This window comes from Artemia franciscana, chromosome 21 (assembly GCF_032884065.1).
Source record: "Artemia franciscana chromosome 21, ASM3288406v1, whole genome shotgun sequence".
Taxonomy (NCBI): Eukaryota; Metazoa; Arthropoda; class Branchiopoda; order Anostraca; family Artemiidae; genus Artemia; species Artemia franciscana.
Window position 1 is genome coordinate 22,846,388 of NC_088883.1, and position 21,887 is coordinate 22,868,274.

The 21,887-nt window shown below is 34.3% G+C and overlaps 1 protein-coding gene across 2 annotated transcripts in view; it reads left to right on the forward strand.

Moving 5' to 3' along the window:
- The window catches only part of LOC136040559 (histone-lysine N-methyltransferase 2C-like), a 173,949-nt gene that overhangs the window by 99,414 nt on the left and 52,648 nt on the right, over positions 1–21,887 (forward strand). For both annotated transcript variants that reach the window (XM_065724776.1, XM_065724777.1), the window contains exons 23-27: positions 1,937–2,039; positions 5,073–5,205; positions 6,874–7,103; positions 9,899–10,032; positions 19,352–19,582. In XM_065724776.1, coding sequence (XP_065580848.1) covers positions 1,937–2,039; positions 5,073–5,205; positions 6,874–7,103; positions 9,899–10,032; positions 19,352–19,582 — 831 coding nt within the window. The remainder of the gene's footprint in view (positions 1–1,936; positions 2,040–5,072; positions 5,206–6,873; positions 7,104–9,898; positions 10,033–19,351; positions 19,583–21,887) is intronic.

A 21,887-nucleotide genomic window follows, 5' to 3' on the forward strand; every position in this document is an offset into this window, starting at 1 on the left:
AAAATTTAGTTTTCATTATAACGAACTTTTAAATAAATATCAAAAGAATTATCTAGAAATACTTAAAGAAATTTTTGACTAATTTCGGAGGTTCGAGAAATGTTGTCACAGCGCCATTTATTTTGAATTGTGTTTCTATTTGAGCGGAATTTTTTAAAAAATTAGCCACATGGTAAAGATGAATTATATAATTGTTTAGTTCATTCAGGTTTTTTTTGCAATGTGTTAATATTTGTGATTTGGTAAAATTTATAATATTTAGTTTACCTATTGCTAAAGGGAGGGATATATTAACAGGATAAGCTTGTTTTGGTTTTACTTGGTTGTTTTACATTTGCTGTTTTTTTCATAGACATGTATTTTGGGGGTGATACCTGACGCGGGGATGCCATGGATATTCTGTGGTAGCCACAACACTGTGCTGGGTAGAGAATTTAGAGTGGCGAAACCCTATATAGGCCAGTGTATTCTCCTGATGAGCCCTTATGTTGGGTGTTGCCTCTGAATTATTTGTCTATATTATTTTTTCTATGGTTTGGTAACTGACGACTTATACTTATTGACGACATGACTGCCTGTCCATGGATTATTCTTTATGGTTGATTGTGTGTGGCTATGCTGTTTGACCTATGTGATTGTATGGATGAGTAGGGTTAAGGCCTCATTCAAGTGCTGGTCTATATTAATCACTAATTTAGGAAAACAGTCTTCCTTTTCTCCTTCTGTCTCCTTTTTTTTTTTTTTTTTTTTTTTTTTTTTTTTTTTTTTTTTTTTTTTTTTTTTTTTTTTTTTTTTTTTTTTTTTTTTTTTTTTTTTTTTTTTTTTTTTTTTTTTTTTTTTTTTTGTGCTGTAGCATTGGTGATTTCTCTTTTCATGATATATATATACTTGTAAGAAAAAACACTCTTATGCATAACAATTAATAATATATTCAATTTCCAGGCCTATATTGTTATCGTCCTAAGCAATTCTTTTGTAGAGTGATAAAAGATCCTCCAGAGCCATGGTTGGTGCATATTCTGCCAAAACGGCGTTTCAGCTCTTTTAAAAGACAAGTAGCAAGTCTGTCGTCCAGCCTTGCTGTCACGGGGATCGTGCTACCAATCCAATAATCGAGAGTCCAAAAGATAGATATTTTCACAAAACAGTAAAAAAAAAAAAAAAAAATGAGAATGAGAAGGGAGAAAAATAGCATGCCCAAGATTAAGTTGAGATTAAATATGCCCAAGATTAAGTTGAGATTAAGTATGCCCATGATTAAGTTGAGATTAAGTATACCCAAGATTAAGAATAGTATGCTCTAGATTAAGTTGAGATTAAGTATGCCCATTATTAAGTTGAGATTAAGTATACCCAAGATTAAGAATAGTATGCCTTAGATTAAGTTTAGATTATGTATGCCTAAGATTAAGTATGGCCAAGATTAAGAATAGTATGCCCAAGATTAAATTGAGATTAAGTATGCCCAAGATAAAGTTGAGATTAATTATGCCCAAGATTAAGAATATTTTGCCCTAGATTAAGGCTTATATCTTTATATTTTATGGGAGGCAGCTAAAATAGAATATTTGAGCAGGGTCGGTGGGATTTTTCTTTTCTTCTCTGCTACACTTGGTAAGTATTTCTTTACAATTTATTTTGATGATATATTTTTTATTATAATAACATATATTTATTATATATTACTGTCCATGATTATATAATATTTTTATTTATACAAGCAATCATGGTTTATAATAAAAATTCCAACTAAATGGCGCTAGTACTTACAATGAAAACAAGAAAAAAAAGCACGAGACTATAACTTATTAAACACTGACCTGAAATTTTAATTACTTTAATTTAATTTTATTTATAATTAATATATATATATATATATATATATATATATAATGTATTCATTATTATTATTTGTTTATATTTATTAATATGTTAGGATGTATTGGCTGAAGACGAAGCATTTAGTAATTCTGCATTGGATAATGAACATCAAACAATTACATTACACGGAATTGGTGGACAGCAATTTACACAGCAAGGTATGTTCAGGTCTTTGTTCTCCTTGTTCCTGCAAAGTAGGTTTTGTTGGTGATCCAGCTGAAGCTTAAGTGTAGTAGCCGCAGTAATGTAATTCTTACAATTTTTTTACTTTTTAATTCTTGAACAGAATAAAAACTCCTTTCCTACAGAAGATGATAAACGCTTTTCTAAAAGGTTAAACAAAATGGTAGGCATGACAATTAAAAATATATTCAATTTCCAGGCCTATATGGTTATTACCCTAAGTAATTTTTTGGCATTTATCCGTATTTTTCATGCTTCAATTTTTTTTTGTACTGTGTATTGCAACTTTGTTTTGATAATTTTAGATTTGTTAGGGAACAAGTTATACTATTAGTAAAAGAAAAGAACTTTCTTAGATAACTAAACGTTAAAAATTTTGTTTTTTCCAATTTTTTTTTATTATTTTATACTATTGAGATGAAGAAATAGAAAACTGATAATGTAATATTAACCATAGGAATATACTAAAAGCTTTGATGTACATCACTTCGTGTATGGATTTGGGTTTCTCCTAAGGGCTTGGGCCATTCTCCTGACATTCCTTTTTTTTGCAAAGTAATTTTGTCCTAGTCTGCTGTATATAATTTCTAGGTTCCTATAATTTACCATAAATAATTTCTAATTTCTCTTATATAATTTCTCTGGTAAGATGTAGCTGTTTAAAATATCGAAAACTTAATCTCTAGGAAGACTTTTTCTATTCTCTGTAAGAAGTAATGTGCTTAATTATCCTATAAGGCATTTGCGTTTTTGTCGATTAACTGTGTTTATGTCTTATTGTAAATAAAAAGTTACTCCACTCCTAGTCTCCTTTGTATTTCACAATAATTTCCTCACAGTCACCTATATAATTTCATCTAGTCTCTCTTTTATTGCAAATTAATTTCCTCATAGTCTCCTATAAAATCTCTCCTGTATAATCTGTCCTAGTCTCCTTTTTATTGCAAAGTAATCTCCTCATAGTCTCCTGTATAATCTCTACTAGTCTCTTTTTATTGCAAAATAATTTCCTCATATTCTCCTGTATAATCTCTCCTAGTCTCCTTTGTATTAAATATAATGTCCTTATAGTCTTCCGTATAATCTCTCCTAGTCTCCTTTTTATTTCAAAATAATTTCCTCATATTCTCCTGTATAATCTGTCCTAGTCTCCTTTTTATTGCAAAATTATTTCCTCATAGTCTCCATTTTATTGCAAAGTAATCTCCCCATAGTCTCCTATAAAATCTCTCCTAGTCTCCTTTTTATTGCAATATAATTTCTTCATGTTCTCCTGTATAATCTGTCCTAGTCTCCTTTTTTGCAAAATTATTTCCTCATAGTTTCCTGTATAATCTGTTTAGTCTCCTTTTTATTAAACATAATTTCCTTATAGTCTCCTTTATAATCTCTCCTAGTCTCATTTTTATATCAAAATAATTTACCTACATAATTTCTCCTAGTCTCCTTTTTATTGCAAAATAATTTCCTTATAGTCTCCTGTATAATCTCTCTAGTTTCCTTTTTATTAAACATAATTTCCTTATAGTTTTCTTTATAATCTCTCCTAGTCTCCTTTTTATTTCAAAATAATTTACACATAGTGTCCTACATAATTTCTCCTAGTCTCCTTTTTATTGCAAAATAATTTCCTCATAGTCTCTTGTATAATCTCCCCTAGTCTCATTTTACTGCAAAATAATTTCATCATAGTGTCCTATATAATTTCTCATAAATAATTTATCCTAGTCTCATGTTTTTAATTGCAAAGTCTTCTATAAGTATTCATTATTAACTTTCGGGCATCCTAAATGAGCTAATCACTTGCCAATTTCATTATCTCAGCAAACATTAAGAATAGAAAGAATACACCATCATTGTTTTAAGTGTATTTTCCCGGTCATCTGGTGAACTAGATTTTTTTTTTTTTGACTTATGTCTGTTTGGATATTTGAATAGTATGATGCATGGTTTACTCAGGCAAAATCTTGCAATGCTTTATCTTAGAGTGTGGAGATTTTTGCATTTGTGTATGTTTGTATGTTTGAATGGTGCATTGACTTTGTTTGAATAGTGAAATGCATATTTTGATAATGCAAAACAGTGCCTTCTTTTATGTAATAATATTAGCCTTAATAGTTGGAATATTATTGCTAAATAGTGAAATGGCATGTTGATAGCTCAGTGTTTACCTACAAAATATAAATCTCTCCTAGTCTCCTTTTTGTTAAAAATAATTTCCTTATAGTCTCCTGCATAATCTCTCCTAGTCTTCTTTTTATTTCAAAATAATTTTTTCATAGCGTCCTATATAATTTCTCCTGGTCTCTTTTTTGTTGCAAAATGATTTCCTCATAGTCTTTTGTATAATCTCTCCTAGTCTTCTTTTTATTGCAAAATAATTTCATCCTAGTCTCCTATATAATTTTTCATAAATAATTTCTTTTAGTCTCTTGTTTTTAATCGAAAAGTCTTCTGTAAGTATTTATTCTTAACTTTTGGGCTTCCTAAACGAGCAAATCACTTGCCAATTTTATTATCTCAGCAAACACTAAGAAGATGAAGAATCCACAATCCTAGTTTTAGCTGTTTTCCCGATCATCTGGTGAACATGATTTTTTTTTTTTTTTTTTTGATTTATGTCTATTTGGAGGTTTAAATAGTACAATATATGTTTTTCTAATACGAAATCTTGCAATGCAAAGTCTTAGAGTGTGGAGAAATAATGAAATGCATATTTTGATAGTGCAAGATAATGCCTTATTTTATATTGGCTTAAATGGCTAAATTTTGTATTAGGCTTAATAGTCGTAATATTATTGATGAATAGTCAAATGGCATGTTAATGGCTCAGTTAACCTAAAAAGCATAAATATTGGTTTTTTTTTTTATTTCACACTTTTATTTCTGTTTCTTTTCCGTTTTTGGGTTTTATACATGTTATATTGTTCAAGTTATAATGTTTTTAAAAATATTTTTTCAAATGAGATTGATATCATTTTTTTTTTTTTATTCTCATTTTGTTTCAGTCGTCAATATGGAAAATATCCTAAAAGTGGACGAAGACGTGGCCGGCAAACATATGCAAGCTCATTCTCAAATCTCTAATCCTACCCAACATGTCGATCGCCAGCAATTGCCTTTTATTCAGTCTTTCCAAGGGTTAGTATTTCTACTTTTTACTTTTTTTGTTGTTGTAAATCCCTTTCATGTCTTTATTCTTATTTTCGGGTTGCATTTCTTTCTTATGGTTTTCCTTATCTTTGTTTTAGCGATTTTTTGGTAACGTTTTTTCATACTATTATCCCAGACTATCTCGGATTGACGTTATCAGTAATAGGCAGGTTCTATAGCCACCAATCAGTTATAGTAGTGAGAACACTCGATTCCTATAAAGCGGACTAAAAGCAACCACTCATTGTATCGACTGCTTGCACTAATCAGAAATTTGAATCCTCCATGTCGGTTTTTTTTGGGAGGGGGGGAATTTGTAACAGTTTCGAACAGATGCCAAAAATGAAAAATAATTTTTGCTATGTCCTTATAATCAGTTTTTTATTCTGACAATCACTATAATCTCTTTTTATCAGTGATTCTGACTCCCCCCCCCCTATCCTTGATCCCTCTATTTAATTTCACTTTTTATTTGCCCTGTGCCTTTTTTTATTTTGTCCTTTTGCGATCTTGGTCCTTTTGATTAGGTCACACAATGTTTTTCAATATGTTGGGCTGAAGGGCTCATGAACCCTTCTCCCTGACCCTGTGCCTCCATCTTCCTGGCCCCCTTAAATTTTGTTTCTTTTCTTTTTATTTTGCCAAAAATGATATTCAAGGGTTTCTCAGCCTGGTTATTACAAATATAGAGTTACGTTAGTTCCAGAACAAAAAAAAAAAACTAATGATGGACATGTCAGACATTGCTGAAATTAAAGTCATGCAGGTATTTGCAATCTGTATGATTGGAAGGCCGTAAATAGGCTATTTGGGCCCACATACTCTCTGGCAATTGTAGTTCGAAAATGTATCGATATATTGTATCGAAAATGAAGCTGGTTGCACTAATCAGAAGTGTGAATTCGCTGTCGGTTTTTTTTTTTTTTTTTTTTTTTTTTTTTTTTTTTTTTTTTTTTTAAATTTGGAACAGTTTCGAACAGATGCCAAAAATAAAAATAATTTTTGATATTTCTTTTCTCTTTTTATTAGTAATTCTAACTCCCTCCCCTATCCCTAATCCCTCTATTTAATTTTCCCTTTTTATTTGCCCTGTGCCCTTTCTTTAATTTTCTCCTTTTTTTGGTTTAAGCGCTATTCAATTTCATAACGCCTTACAATTACGATCGAACGATTTTTTAAGTCTAATGCCATATCTGCATTAGCTCTGCTTATTTATGAAAATGTTCAGATCTTGGAACACTATAAACATCAATGAAAGTTCTCTATATAAAGATCTAAGAATACTGTAGACATCACATCATGATATATTAAGCGATTTCCATGCGTCTTCTATTTGTGGGAAAAATGAAACTTGGATATGTTCCAGAGCTGAGTTATCATTGGCCATAACTAATTATTTGTTTTTGTTCAAAGCCAATGGACTCCACAGATTGATAGGCGTTTTTAGTCCTGTAAGTTTCAAACGAACTAGAATTAAGCTCGGGTCCGAGCTTAACAGTTCTGTCCTTGGGAAATTTAAATCGTCTGCGGATCACTCAATGTGTAATTTTGATTTATAGTCAAAAATTATACCATAGTTTTGAGTCTGGTAATATTATCTGTCTGTACCGTCCAATTTCTTTTATTTTTAGAAATTATACTGAGAAAATTTTTTAGGCATTGGCAAGATCAGTCAAATGACTCCCAACAGATACTCCATCAAATATCTCAAGGAGATCCCCAGGGCTTAACTTCTATGATTGATTCTGATCATTCGTCTGGGAGTGGGACTCCTCGCAACAATACCCAAAAATGGGAGGCAGACGAAGCTCTTGGGGAAAATGCAACAGTGTCGGCTGTTCTATATGCTAATATTTGTCAGCCTGATTTGAAAGTGAAATTTCCAGGTAAGAATTTTGTTTCTAATTCTTGCTTGGTTGGATGGCCTAAATGTGGAATTTTTTCCAGTGTTGCAAGTTCGGACAAGACACTAGTTTGTGAGGGTAAACAGGATTATATTGTTATTGAAACGGTGATATACAGTATCAATGGCAATGCAAAACTAATGATCTAAACTATTTTAAGCGAATTTAATAATTTAAGTTATTGATTAAACAGTAAATAATGGAATTATATAGTAAAATTAAAAAGGACACTAAATCTGTTTCTCGAAGTAATTTTTTTGAAGTCAGAATTGAGTAGGATATGTTTGCTCACTCGTTAACTTTAAACTATAGACAAGAAAAACAAAAGAAAGAAATAAAAAAAAGGTGAAAACACAAAATAGCTCTCAGAGGGCAAAATTTATAAAACTTCATGTTTGTTGTTCATCGTTTTCCTTGCTGCTTGAATTATATGCTGCTGAGCAACATAGTTCCTTACTGAGTCCCCGTATAGGCCATAAGAAAGAACAAAGAAATTTTGGGAACTATTGTTTTAAAGGAATAGGATAAGTTTGCTCTCAGATCTCGAAAAGCTTATTTATATATGTAGATGCAACGAAAAAGCATATGCAATGATATATTCATATATGTAGATATAATGGCAACCGTAATAGGGCACTGTGCTTTAAAATCATTTATTATACCCTTAGATTCTTTAACAACAACCCTATTGTATCAATTCTTTCTTAATTTGGATTTTTTTTTTCTGCGAAATAGAGACGAGTTTCGTGATTTCGGAAACAGGATAAGAAAAATCATCAGCTAGTGGTTTTATTATTATTGTTATTATTATTATTGAAAACGAAACCAGGTATAGCTGGGTTTTCCAGTCTAAGTAGCTGTTTTAATAGGCTGGGAGACTATTTTTCAAATCTTCAGTCGTGCAACGTTCATACAAAAAAGACGATAATGCATTCAGGCTATTTTGGAAGGATATGTCAAGTGAGATAAATAGAGATTGATATTTACTCATACACAATCAATAAACAATTATAAAAATGAGAGTGCAAATAACTCATGCCCTTCGAAAACCTCGGAAGCCCGTCGAAAACCAAGCAGTGGCATAGTTCCATTCGCCATAAACAAGAAAACCCCCCATTCTAACTTGGCCTGGGGAAATCCACTGCAAGGGGGTAATAACACAAAAAGATCATCCTAAGATAAGACAGGCACATGTTATAGACAGGTGTACTTGGATTTTAGAATTGAGTTCTGAGCTTTGATGGTTTACAATAGCCTCCACTATATTTATTTTTCTTGCGGCAATGTAGACATATTTTCGTTTGATTCATTTGACTTGTTTCTATTAATTCTACTCTAAGAAAATAAATAGTTTGAACGTATAATTAGACTGAAAAACGACGTGCTATTGTCCAGTGCGTTTTAAGTTACCATCAGGCTGGTAAATTTTGGTTCATAAAAGAATACATTAAATTGAACTAATTTTAGGTTCTATTTTGAATTAAAATGGTTCATTTGAAAGAAATTGCTACTAAATAAACGTATAGGTCTTCCACGTGCAGTGTGCGTTTGGAATGATACATTTAGATGTCTAAAAAATTGCCCATAACAAATTTTTAGCAAAATACGATTCAATTGCGCTTGAGTAATAGCCTATGCGAAAACTGGGATGACTACTAAATTTGGAATTAATGTAAATATGAGACATCCATCTACTAAATTGTATAACACTACCTCTTGGCCTAAAATTTTGAAATTGCTCTGTGGGCAAATCTCTTTTTAGTATTTGATCCGGCCCCCTGTTCATTAAACTAATCTTCATTGTCACTCAATGTGCGAAGACCTCCCTCCCTCTCTACTCACTGCGTGTTGTCGGCTCTGACGATTTTGCACCCTACGTTCACGATTCATGTTTGATATTACTAATTTAATTTTTATAAATTTATATTATAATTTTTTCTGACAGTCTCGGCAATGCAGACTTTTTTTTTACTTCTTGCATTTGAATAAAATAAATTTCAAAAAATTATTTTATCCAAATTATTTTTCTTTTATTCTAGTTTCCACATTTAATAAATAGATAGCGAACTTATAGTGATTTTTTCTAAACCGTTTGGTCAAAACTTACCAATTTTTTTTGGCCATTGGTTTTTATTTTTTTCAATGCTACCACCCATCTATTCAGTGCTGCATCTTTTCTTCATATTTTAAACTTATCATTCAAAATTACGCTGTTAAGCTTTTGCTTACATTTAACTTCTGAAAATCACTGGCTGAAATAATTTCAACTGCGGTTGTTCCTCCATACTAAATGCATATGTCGAAATCCTGAGCATACACTGGAGAAAAAGAGTCTTAATTGTTGAGATCCGAAGAATGACCAACCAGCCTCATATCATCCGCCCAAGTTGATGCCAGTATCTAGACCATGTCTCGAGAATGGAAGACTTTAGAACTCCCAAAGAAATCTTCCAGTGGCATCCTGCAGGATTGAGAGGTAGAGGTCGTTCCAAGAGCATCCCTATGTCACACGTGTCAGTCACATCTCCGCTCTCTTAACACGTTCCAGCAACCCTAGTGGGAATATTCACTGGCGGCAGTAGGATATCTCGAAGACTGGAACCTCCCTTGTTTATGTCCTAGACACCTATGGAGGCACAGTAGGATTTAAGGTAAGGTTCCAAACTATAAAACACTTTTTAAAAAAATAAAAGAGACGTTAATATAATTTACACTGAAAAACTTCTCATTAGAATTGGAATGGTTTTTAACTCATACTGACCATAACTTTTATGTAGTATGGAACGAAAGAGTGAAGCAAATAGCAAAACTTTGGAGAGCCCTGCCGTCCGATCAGAAGACGCCATTCCTCCAGAAGGCAAAGGAGAATAGATCTGCAAACAAGGGTCCTCGTCCATCTCAAGGCACCCAGGTATGGTTAAGTTTTCATTTCTACTTTTTCGTTTTAGGTTGTAGACGTTTAGGTGGACGCTAATTCTCTTCTTGCAAAACTTAATAGCAAATACGATTCCACGTCCTTTTCAAGGAACCCAAATATGCTGATGTTTCCATGTCTTCTTCTCCTTTCTCTTGTGTTATGTGCTTTTAGGTCTACGTGAGTTTCCCTGTGTGTAAAATTTGATAGCAAATACGCGATGGTGTAATTTTTTACACCAGCAACCAAGGGTTCTCGTCCTTCTATAGGCACCCAGGTATGGTTAAGGTTTCATTTCTACTTTCTCATTTTAAGTTGTAGGCTTTTAGGTGGACGCTAATTTCCCTTTATGTAAAATTTGATAGCAGATACGAGTCTTCCGGGCAAAATTAGAAGCAAAATCCAAGGTCTTCGACTCCTTTTATTTTCTGTACTGACTTTTAGGCCTACGCGAAATTCCCTGGTATAAAATTCAATATCAAACACGATAACACATCCTTTTCAAGGAACCCAAATATGCTGATGTTTCCAGGTATTTAGGTTTGGTGAATATCCATTTATTTAGGCAGTTGACTTAAACGTATCAGTTTGAGGTTTTGCTATCATCAGCATTTGTGGGAATGTTAGATGAATGGGTATGGGTCTTGTGAATAAGTATCGAGTTAAGCTTTGAGTACTAACTGCGTAAATAGAATTTTATTCTTAGAGTAGTTGGACCAAGAAAGTAGCGACCAATCTGAAACAATTGTTTGTATGGGTCTTACAAGTGTCTTATATAGGGTTCTTCAAGGTCTTATGTAGGGGTTCAGGCAGATCACATTTGTCGGGTGTATAATTTGAAAGGCTACAATTTAGACTGCTTCTCTTTGTCAGATTTGTAAAACGGATAATATCTGGAAGATCGAGGAAAAATTTCTTGTTTTTTATTTAATTTACTGTTGTCTAAAAATTGTATAAATAGGAACGATACTTTCTATTTTAAATCTTAAAGCTTACAATTTCTCACCCTTTTGAATTAATATAATGTATCACTGCTAGGCCCCGTGCCCCTTATCATCAGATAAAAGTCACTTTTCTCTAACACATAGATTTTCCTATAATATAATTTTTATTTGCATGTTAATCTCTCGTAGAAGTTAGCCTATTTTCAATAGCAGTAATTTCGCAAGAGGAAATAAATCTGTTTGTATAGGAGTTCTATTTAAGTCCTATCACGAGCTAGCTAAATCTTGTCAATAATTTATAACTTACGGATAAATTTACTTCAATTTTGAGGTTCCATTGGTTTTTATTGGTCCACGTCATCACGTGATGACAAAAGAGGTAAACTCATCTTTTTTCTGTATATACGTTGTTTAGTTACTTCCTGTTTAGAGTTAATCGAGATAGTGTTGGATTGGACACATGTCTAATAATAGGGAATTATACTTCTACGGTTTTGTTGGCTATTTTCCCGAACCCTGGTAGGGTTAAAAAGAGAGCATTTGGATTTTCCTGTTATTGTAGTATCCATTGGGCTGCTCTTCACCTTCCAAAGATATGTTTATGTATAGGATGTTGGTGGTACAGATCTTGGCGTCGTGGGCCAAATAGTGTGGCACTTACTCTCCCATAGGTAGTGCACTTGTTGTACCTAGACTGGTTATAGCTGTGGCAAGCCCACAGCGCGAATCAGCAAGAACAGAGTTCGCAGAGTCTGTGGCGCGTCAGAGTTGACCGTGGTAATGTGGGCCGCGTTGATTACAATCACTAAATAGCCAATAAGAAGAGCAGTTTGTTCGTGCTATTTATTTTGATATTCCCAACGGAGATCCAACTTGTCTCGCGTTTAAGAAAGTCAGACTTCGCACTGAGCCATATTATGATTTGAAAATGCCAGGACAGAGGTGTGCCGAGGGGCGTGTTCCTGTTGGTAGCACCCCCTCTCCTCTGGAAGCTTGAAAGATGGCACAAAACCGAGATAGCTCCATCTAAGTAGTGTAGAAGAGGTTTTTTTCTATGGTTTTTCAGAAAGCATTCACTAATTACTCCAAATTAGTTAAAAGAATAAATAAATTAATCCAATTTTAGCATACAAATTTCGAATTTAGAGATGATATATGAAATCAGTAGAAATTGATGGACTAGATTGAAATTAGCACATAATTTAAAAAAAAAAACAACTAATAAATCTTTATTTCGTTCGTGATTTATAACTGTATTTACAAAGAAGTAACGCCGTATTACTGAATGTGTTTATGTTAGAAATATGCAGCAAAAACAGATGAGTGAACTTCCTGATCCTAATCATGATTTTTTTTTATTCTTTCAAAAATAAGCTCTATAATATTAAGAAATTTACAAAATTCTTTCCTAATACATATTTTTGTCTTCTTCTTTTATCTCTTTTATCCTATGGTATTTGGTCCATACTGAGGTATCCTGGATATAACTCCTTTCCTCATTTCCTCCTTCTTTTCGTTTTCTGGAAAATAAATTCGTTACCTTCATGTATTTCTCGCGTAGTTTTTCTACATTTTCTTTCACTACTCTATCTTTCCTAACATTAAAGTGCTCGTGTAAAATCTCCATTTAAAAAAAAAATGCTTCTCACTGATACCAAACACATTGCTTCTGCGTTTCATAGCAAAATACTCTATAATTGATTTTTTCTTTCTCTACCCATTTGCCCTATCCTTTCAATTTAATATTTTTATACCCCCTCCCCCCTCTAAAAAAAACTTCTTATTGCTATAGAATATATCACCTCTGCTTTCCATAGCCACAATACTCTACTATTAATTTGTTCTCCCTCTACCCATTTATTTTATTTTCTTATCCCCCCCCCAAAAGAAATGGTGTAGTAGATGCGTTAACCTTTCTGTCTTTCACTTAGCATCCTCACGGATCGAACAGCCTCTGTTATGAGTGGCATATAGAAGGCCTGTCAATTTTCATATAGAATCTTTTCGAGTCTATGGTTGAAAAAAAAGAACAATATGATCTCCCTTCTAGAATTAAAAAAAAATATTTCTTTCATATCTTCATGTTTTTGAGTTGGAAAAAATATGTTCCCCCTCCTCCCCCCCCCTTTGCGCCACATAGTTGCGGTTGAAAAAGAAGAACACTCCCTCCTAGAATTTAAAAAAAATCATTTCTTTCATATCTTTATGTTTTTAATTTGAAAAAAAAATATGTTGTCACTTGGAGTTCCTGTCATTACACAGAAGTAAAAGTGCATGGGGTTTGCTAATACTGACAATGTATATTGTCTACTTTTTAGTAATACTTAATATTTCTATGGTTGAGCCCCCTTTTTTGCTTGTAGATGCTGACAGACTTTATTATGCGCAGATTTTTTTGGTTTGTTTGATTTATTAACACTCATATCTTTTCCCCGCACGCTTACATTAGTTAAAGGAATCAAGAGAAAAGAAAAGTGCAATCTCATCAAACGAAAACAAATCCAAAGATGGTGAACAAAAGAAAATCCACTCAGAGCCACTGATTAGACTGCGCTCTTTAGACCGTATCCCCGCTCCAAATGTGACAATAACTAAGGAATTCAGCGCTAAAAATGTAACGATCCCAATCCCCCCTCCTCCTCATCACAAGTCTGTAAAACATGTTGAAAAAGTGTCAGTTAAAGATATCCAGAAAGTTGAGAAAGTAGTTGAGGTGGATTCGCATATAAGAGTTCTTACCCCTTCTGAGATTATGAGAACTTTACCGTCTCTGGAACATACAAGATATGATAGCAAAGATTCGGTAATTAGTAACTTTTTAATTAAATATATGCATGAAGCATGCCACATTCAATGTCCCGAAGAGTATCTCTGTAATTTAGTAGTTTTTTAAGTTGTTGGTTTCATCTGTATTATTAAGTACTAATTTTCTATATGACTTGTTGTTTCTTAGTTTGCTTGCAAAAATTTTGAGGATCTTGAAAGTAAATAATAACAAAAGGAATTTTTTTTAATTTTTCTCGCATAACCAATTTGGAAACTAGATGAACTCGGGAGCTTGAACTCGATCAATCCTTCTTTTTTGGCTATCCAGATAATTAATTGACTCTTAGCTTTTTACGTTCACCAGCATAGCCCCCAAAATTAGGGATAACAAAATGACCCTAAAAAATGAAAAAAATTCACTTAAAATTTACCTAAAATCAACCCCTAAAAATTTTGGCCACTGAGTACTTAAGATCTATGTTTGTAGCCAATACAAGAAAGTTCATATCAAAATGTATTTAACCATTTATGTTTTAATACCACTTAACCATTTTAGAATCAGCCTAAAGGTTTTGTGTTCGGAGCCAATATAACAAAAATTATATCAAAATCACCCAAATGACCCCAGATATTTTGATCACTTGAATATTAAAGGATTTGTGTTCGTAGCTAATTCAACGAATATTAAATCAACCTGTATTTAACCATTCTCTGCTCAACTGTATGTTCATTATGAAATTCATTCTATGTTCGAATCTGGGAATTTGGGAATCAATCATTGCATTACAATCAATATTTGTGTCTCCTTCCCCCCTTTCTGTAGAAACAATTCCCTCCTTTCTGAGAGTTTCCTGGAAAAAAGCATCTAGAATTCTGTATATTTTCGTAGCTTTTTTATTTTAAATGTGTAAGTAATGTAGTACAATATTTTAATGTAGTTTCAAATTGAATTTACTGGGTTTTTATGGCACTTGGTATTTACCAAGTGACATGTAGCGATCGCAAATTCTGTCGGTCTGTCTGTCTGTCTGTCCCGGTTTTGCTAGTTTAGGCACTTCCAGATAAGCTAGGACGATGAAATTTGGCAGGCATATCAGGGACCAGACCAGATTAATTTAGAAATAGTCGTTTCCCCGATTCGATCATCTGGGGGGAGTGGGGGACGGTTAATTCGGATAAATTAGAAAAAATGAGGTATTTTTAACTTATGAACGGGTGATCGGATCTTAATGAAATTTGACATTTAAAAGGATATCGTGTCTCAGAGTTCTTCCTTAAAATCCCGACCGGATCCAGTGATATTGGGGGAGCTGGAGGGGAAAACCTAAAATCCTGGAAAACTCATAGATTGGAGGGATCAGGATTAAACTTGGTGAGGAAAATAAGCACAAATCGTAGATACGTGATTGACATAACCGGAAAGGATCCGCACTCTTTGGGGGAGTTTAGGGGGAGAGTTAATTCTAAAAATTAGAAAAAATGAGGTATTTTTAACTTACGAATGAGTGATTGGATCTTAATGAAATTTCATATTTAGAAGGACCTCGTAACTCAGATGTCTTATAAATCCTGACCGGATCCAGTGTCATTGTTGGGAGTTGGGAAGGGGGAACCGTAAATCTTGGAAAACGCTTAGAGTGGAGAGATCAGGATGAAACTCGGTGGAAAGAATAAGCACAAGTCCAAAGTCAGATAAAAAGGTCAGATAATAAAGGTCAGATCAGAAAAACACCGGTGTCCATTCAACCCTCTCCGGCCTGAGGGCAGGCGTTGTAATAAAATACGTGACTGACATAACCGGACCGGATCAGTGCTCTTTGGGGGAGTTGCGGGGGGAGGGGGGCTCGAAAAAATTAGAAAAATGAGGTATTTCTAACTTACGAACGGGTGATGAGATCTTAATGAAATTTGATACTTAGAAGGATCTTGTGCTTCAGCGCTCTTACTATGAATCACGTCCATATCTGGTGACAGTGGGGGGAGTTGGAGAGGGAAATCGGGTTCAGTGCTTTGGCGAGTTCGGCTCGGAAGATGAAAATTGGTCAGTGTGTCAGGGACCTGCACAAATTGACTCGATAAAGTCGTTTTCCCCGATTCTACCAACTGGGGGCTGAAGGGAGAGGAAAAATTAGAAAAAATGAGGTATTTTTAACTTACGAGGGGGTGATTGGGTCTTAATGAATTTTTGATATTTAGAAGGACCTGGTGTCTTAGAGCTCTTATTTTAAATCCCAACCGGTATTAAGCCTCTGATTTTCCTTTGAAATGAATCCATTGATTCTTAGAATTTTGCTAGAGCTCATACCATATGAGCTCTCCGCTATTCCGACCTCGTCACAAGTGCCATATGAGCTCTTAGCTCTTGTTTATGAAGTCGCCATGGGGGGTTGAAACCGGAAACGGGAAAAGTGAACGGTCATGTCACCATTGTCGTTGCTATTTTTTTTTTAGGGGGGGAGTAGTTCAATCGCTGATCTGTTTGATGGACATCCAAAATCAGTAAAGGGTTTCTCCCTTTATCAATTTTCTGAAAACAAGTATCTGGAGTTCTATATTTGTTTATGTATTTTTCTTTGAAATTTATCTAAGCTACTCTGCCAGTTCTAGAAGGAATCTAAAAAAAAAAAAAAAACTGGAGTGGGAGGGTGTCGAAATATAGAAAAATCGATTTCTATGTCGCTATTTTTTCTAGTTTGGGGTGTTGTTCTTCTGATTAATTAAATCATTAATTTGTTAGTTGGAAAAAAAAGCTAGCCATATAACTCCTTTCTTTGTTTCTCGGGCTTTTTCTCGTGTAATCTTAAGGAGACCACCATTAAAAATAATTTTTTCTGTCACCGAAATATTTTTTAGATTTTTTTAATGTGAAATGAACGCCCCAGTCTGGATTTAAGTTGGGCACTTAATAGGGACTAAGTTGAACTTATTGCGGAATTTATCAAGCAATGCAGAATTTTTGCATTTTGAGGGTGTCCATGTAATCTATTGTCTGTTTTTCAGTTGCATTCTGGTGGCTGGTATATTTGCACCATTTTGAATAAAATCATCACTATTCAAAGCTTTTTTAGTTTTTTTTTTTTTTTATAATATTTTTTAGTTTTAGTTTAGTAAAAAAAAAAGGAGAAAAAAATCTTCTTAGTCATTATACTCCGTCAGCTGCCCCGTATCGCACTTAAAATCTTATCTTTTCAGATAAGAATGTCCACCTATTTTTGTTCCTTTTTCGTAGAAATAAACTTCTAAGCATCCTGACTACCGAATAAGATATTGGCAAACCAACGAATCTCGAATCTAGATTGTATATTTATTCATACAGAATAAAAGAGTAACAGTAAATAATAAGTTCAAGTTCAAATAAGTAATTAAAGCATATACTTCACTTTTTCTTTTTTTTTAGGAAAAAAGGGGGAAAAACACACTAAAAAAGAAAAGGGCAAACAGCCGTCCACTGACTACCCGCCGAAAACTCAGGCGAAGCTAAGTGTCATGCGCAATTAACAATACAAAATACAAATTCTACTTAATCCAGAGACATTAGCCTCACGGATTAATGTCTCTGGATTAAAATAAAATAAGTAAAAAAAGAATATAAGTAAATTAATAAAAAACCTCATACAGAAGTCAAAAATGTTTATACAATTATTCCGAAGGCGCCGGGCGCAGAGATTGATCCATGTGGTGGCAAAGTTGGGTGATTAGGTTTGTTACCTGTCCCTTTGAAAAATACTCAGCAACTGTAACATCGACTCGATGCCTTATGTGGCAGCAATGACTGGAGAATTTTTATTCGACTCGACGCCTTATGCGGCAGCAATGACTGGAGAATCCTGAAGGCACCAAACAAGTGGAATTTTTGTAATGAATCTGGCAGCATGAAGAACAGCTATGGGGGAAGAAGCCTGATCCGACCGATGGACTAAATGTAATTTGAATCTTGTCAGATTTATGGAAACGGTAGGCAGAATAGTCAGAGACATGAGATGAACTAGTTCTGAGGGCTGCAGGAACATCATGGTGTTATAGAAGAAAAACGAAAGACAAATGAAAGAATGTGCCTCTCTTTCAATGAAAGAATTTTTTTGAAAAACTTGAGCTTCTAAACATCTTGAAAACCATATAAGGTGTAGGTAAACAGATTGAACCAATTTGCTAAGTGTTTTGGGGTGAATATGTGCTACGAATCTCAAACGAAATGTCACTCTGCATTTTGAGGTACCGCGTTTTGTTTAACTGTACTTTTTTGTTGTTCATTTAAGCAACCCAGTAAGGTTGTTTGCTTTGTCTTTCGTCCCTGTTGCCTTTTTGCTACTATTGTCTCTTGTTTTGATGATATGAAAAGTCGTGGCCGAAGCTTGATTCCATTTTGTTTCTACTCTAAATTTTGTTATTTTGTCCTGCATATTGGGTTCCAAGCTGTCTTCTTTGTGCTTGTGTCCTTTTTGTGTCTCAGCTTAGTAATTTTTACTTGTATAATGTTTTTTGAATGACAAGATTGACTCTGTTTAACGATATAAAGCGCTATTAGTAAATAATTTTCTACGTTTTACTAGCTTTTCACAAGGATTGCAATAGGTAGTCTACATTTTTAACTGTGCTATGATTGGCCAAATAAATTAAATTTACCAATCATAGACTGGTTTACTTCTTAAACTTCTTGACGTATAGTTCAGAAATGTTAATTTGAAACTGCGTTATAGCGTTGGCAATGCCGTACATTTGGAAATTTTTCGGTATAATCAAACTTTCCGGTACACATTAGTTTTCTTGTTCCTTTCTTCCGATATCTGTTCAAATTATACTTTCTCAAAAATGTTGTTCTTGTTGCGGCAAATTTTTAACCTGCAAATTAATCTCTTGTAGTACAATTTTAGTTGGAAAACTGGTACAGTTTCTTTCAAAGCATTGGCAACGCTGTAGGGGTGTTTAAAGTGCAGTAAGCTTCTATAACAGAAAGACGTGAATTTATTTAAATACGAACGGAACGAAAATGGTAGTTTGTAGAATGTTAAAATGGGTTAGTTCTAACGCCTAACATTAAAAACGTTAGAATAAGACACATTTATTAGAATATTCCCAAAACGTTAGGATAGGGTAGTTTCATTCCAAACTTTAAAATGGACTTATCACTTTAACCTATCTCTAGCTTGTTTTGCTTGCTCGCAGAGAGTAAATTTGTACGTCAAACACAGTGACTTCAAAATAGTTTCAATATTAATTTAAAATAATTTAAAGAAATGACTTTTTTTTTACCTTCTCTTGCAATTAGGAAGGCCAATGTTCTAAATTTTTGACATGAAGTTTCCATCATCTGAACTGTGCATATTATATTTTTTGTCAGTTCTATTAATCTTGATAGCCTATAAGCATATTGATAGCTTATAGAATATTGCATAAAGAATTATTGTAGTTTATTAGCTGGACTTAAGCTCTCATTTATTTAGAATCGGGTCTATGAGTTCTAGTCTTTTTAAATTAAGTGATTTATTTTTCTCAATGTTTTTTTTTAGAATTAACTATAATATTATCATATCTGAAAATTATATTTAAAAGAACGCTTCTGAATAATTATATTAAATATCTTGAGTAATATGCAAAATTTTTTGCAGGATCAGGGACTCGATAATAGGCAAAAAAGGACTGAATCGGAGCAGGAACAGCAATGGCGGCAGTTACAAGCTGCAAGGCAACTGCAGTCGCAACAGGTTGCGGCATTAGCTATACAGCACAGTCCATCCGCTATTCCAAGTCTTGCTATAACTAAAGGACTTGGCGCTCTAGAGCCACAAGCTATTAGACCAATTGTTCAACCACAACAATTGATGGAACTTCGTCTTCAGGTATTGTCTTTTCTTTATAATTTTTAGAATTTTTTTCTCTCTCCTCCTGTCAATTGCATTAACTTAGTTACTTTTTGTAATATTATCATGTATATGACTATGGTGTTTGCCATATGCTGTGCTTATTGGCTTGCTTATTTGCTTTTGTTGTGCTTGTTGCCTTGCTTATGTGCTTTTGTTGTTGGTCGGTTGGCGTAAACAAAGAATCATCTTGAAATCAACACATGGTGTCAGAAGTCACAAATGGACAATCTACTTCCATACCCATCATTCAACTGGGAATCGGCCAGTCTACAAGCAAGGGCAAAATTTGAACAGCATGTAACTCTCATATTCAATGGACCATTGAGCGGGAAGACTTCCAAGCAACAATGCGCATACCTCTTGTTGTGGCTAGGAGAAAAAGGACGGGATGAGATGTCTTTAGTAGTGGACACTAACTTCAGAAAAACAAGACAATCTTGATGTATATCTCCAGAAATTCAAGAGCATATTGCTCGTGAGAACAATCCTATATTTACCAGGTACAAATTCCGTAAGTGTGACACCAGTTAGAGCATGAATCAGTTGAACATTACATCACAGCTCTCAAGGTGCTGGTCAAAGACTGTGAGTTTATTGGTAACTTTCAGAAAGAGATGGTGAGAGACAGATTGATATGTGGGCTGAAACTACACATAATTCGAGAAAAACTGCTGTCTCAGGGTTGAGCCCTTACTCTTGACAGGGCGGTGACAATTGCAAGAGATCTTGAAACAAATCAAGAACAGCTCATGTTCATGTCAGCCACGTCCATGCTGTCTACAACAATCAAGAAGTCTATTGTAAAACAAGAAGTGGAATTTGTGAAAAAACAAAGGAAGTTTGAGCAGCCCACAACAAGTAAGAAGTGTTACTTCTGCGGTGGGATATATGACCCAAGTCACAAATGTCCAGCAAGAGGAAAGTCTTGTTCAAAGTGTGGAAATACAAACAATTTTGCTTGTGTCTGCCGTAGAAAACCAATTGACACAATAGATTTGACAGAAATTCATGGGAATAAAGAACATGAAGTGTATTTAAATATATTATTCATTGGATCTGTAGCTGAGAAAGTAAGCCAACCGACTGCGGCTATCAAACTGAGCAATTCAGCATGGGAGAGTCGATTCAAAATTGACAGGGGAGCGGAAGCAAATGTCATCCCGAAATCTATCTATGACAGGCTTAAACCCAGACCACAATTAAACAAGACGAGTCAGATCCTTGTAGCTTATGGAGGGACCAACCCACATTCCAATTGCTGGAGTTTGTTCCTTGAATTGGAGACAGAATGCAAGTGACAACAGAAAATACAGTTTCTTCTTGGTGGGAACACAATCGAACCCAATACTAAGGTACCAAGTGTGCATAGAGATGGGACTGGTGAGCGTTCCTGCATCTATTTCTGTCTTGTTTACCAAGAACAGTAAGCAGAAGACACAGATTCAAGAAAAATTCGCTGATATTTTCATTGGGATAGGTAAACTTCCAGTTGAAGTGACCATCCACGTTAAAGAGAATTCAGTTCCATCCGTTAATCCTGTCTGCATAATCCCGTTTGCCCTACACGAGAGAGTAAAAAGTGAACTCGACCGCCTGGAATGTTTAGACATCATTGAAAAAGTGACAACCCCTACTGAGTGGGTTAATTCGATTATGCCAGTTGAAAAGTCAGACAGATTGCTACGATTATATTTGGACCCAAGAGAGCTTAATAAAGCAGTACAAAGGCCCCAGTACCCAATGTCAACCTTTGAAGATACTTCAGCCAATACTCATAGCCATAATAAGTTTCTAAACTTGATGTAAGGTCTGGGTATTGGGTGTTGGCATTGAACAAGGAATCGTCACTTCTCACAACATTTAACACTCCATTTGGCAGGTACAAATACAAAGAATGCCATTTGGTATAATATGTGCACAAGACAAATTCCAACGAAAGAAGGAAGAGACCTTTGGCAACTTAAAAGGTACGATTATCATTGTTGATAACACCCTCGTATCTGGAAAAGATGAGCACGATGAAAACCTGAAGGAAGTCTTACAAAAGGCCAGAGTAGTTGGAGTAAAATTCAATTTGGAAAAATGCATCTTCCGATCAACAAGCGCACCGTACTTCGGCCACCTGGTTACCGCAGATGGCATCAAACCAGACCCCTCGAAATTTCAAGCCATAAGAGAGTTGCCGCAGCCATCAAACAAAGATGAACTAGTCACGCTTCTTGGAATGACTTGTTATCTCTAAACTATCCGCTCCGAGAGTTAGGAAAACGAAACGACTTTG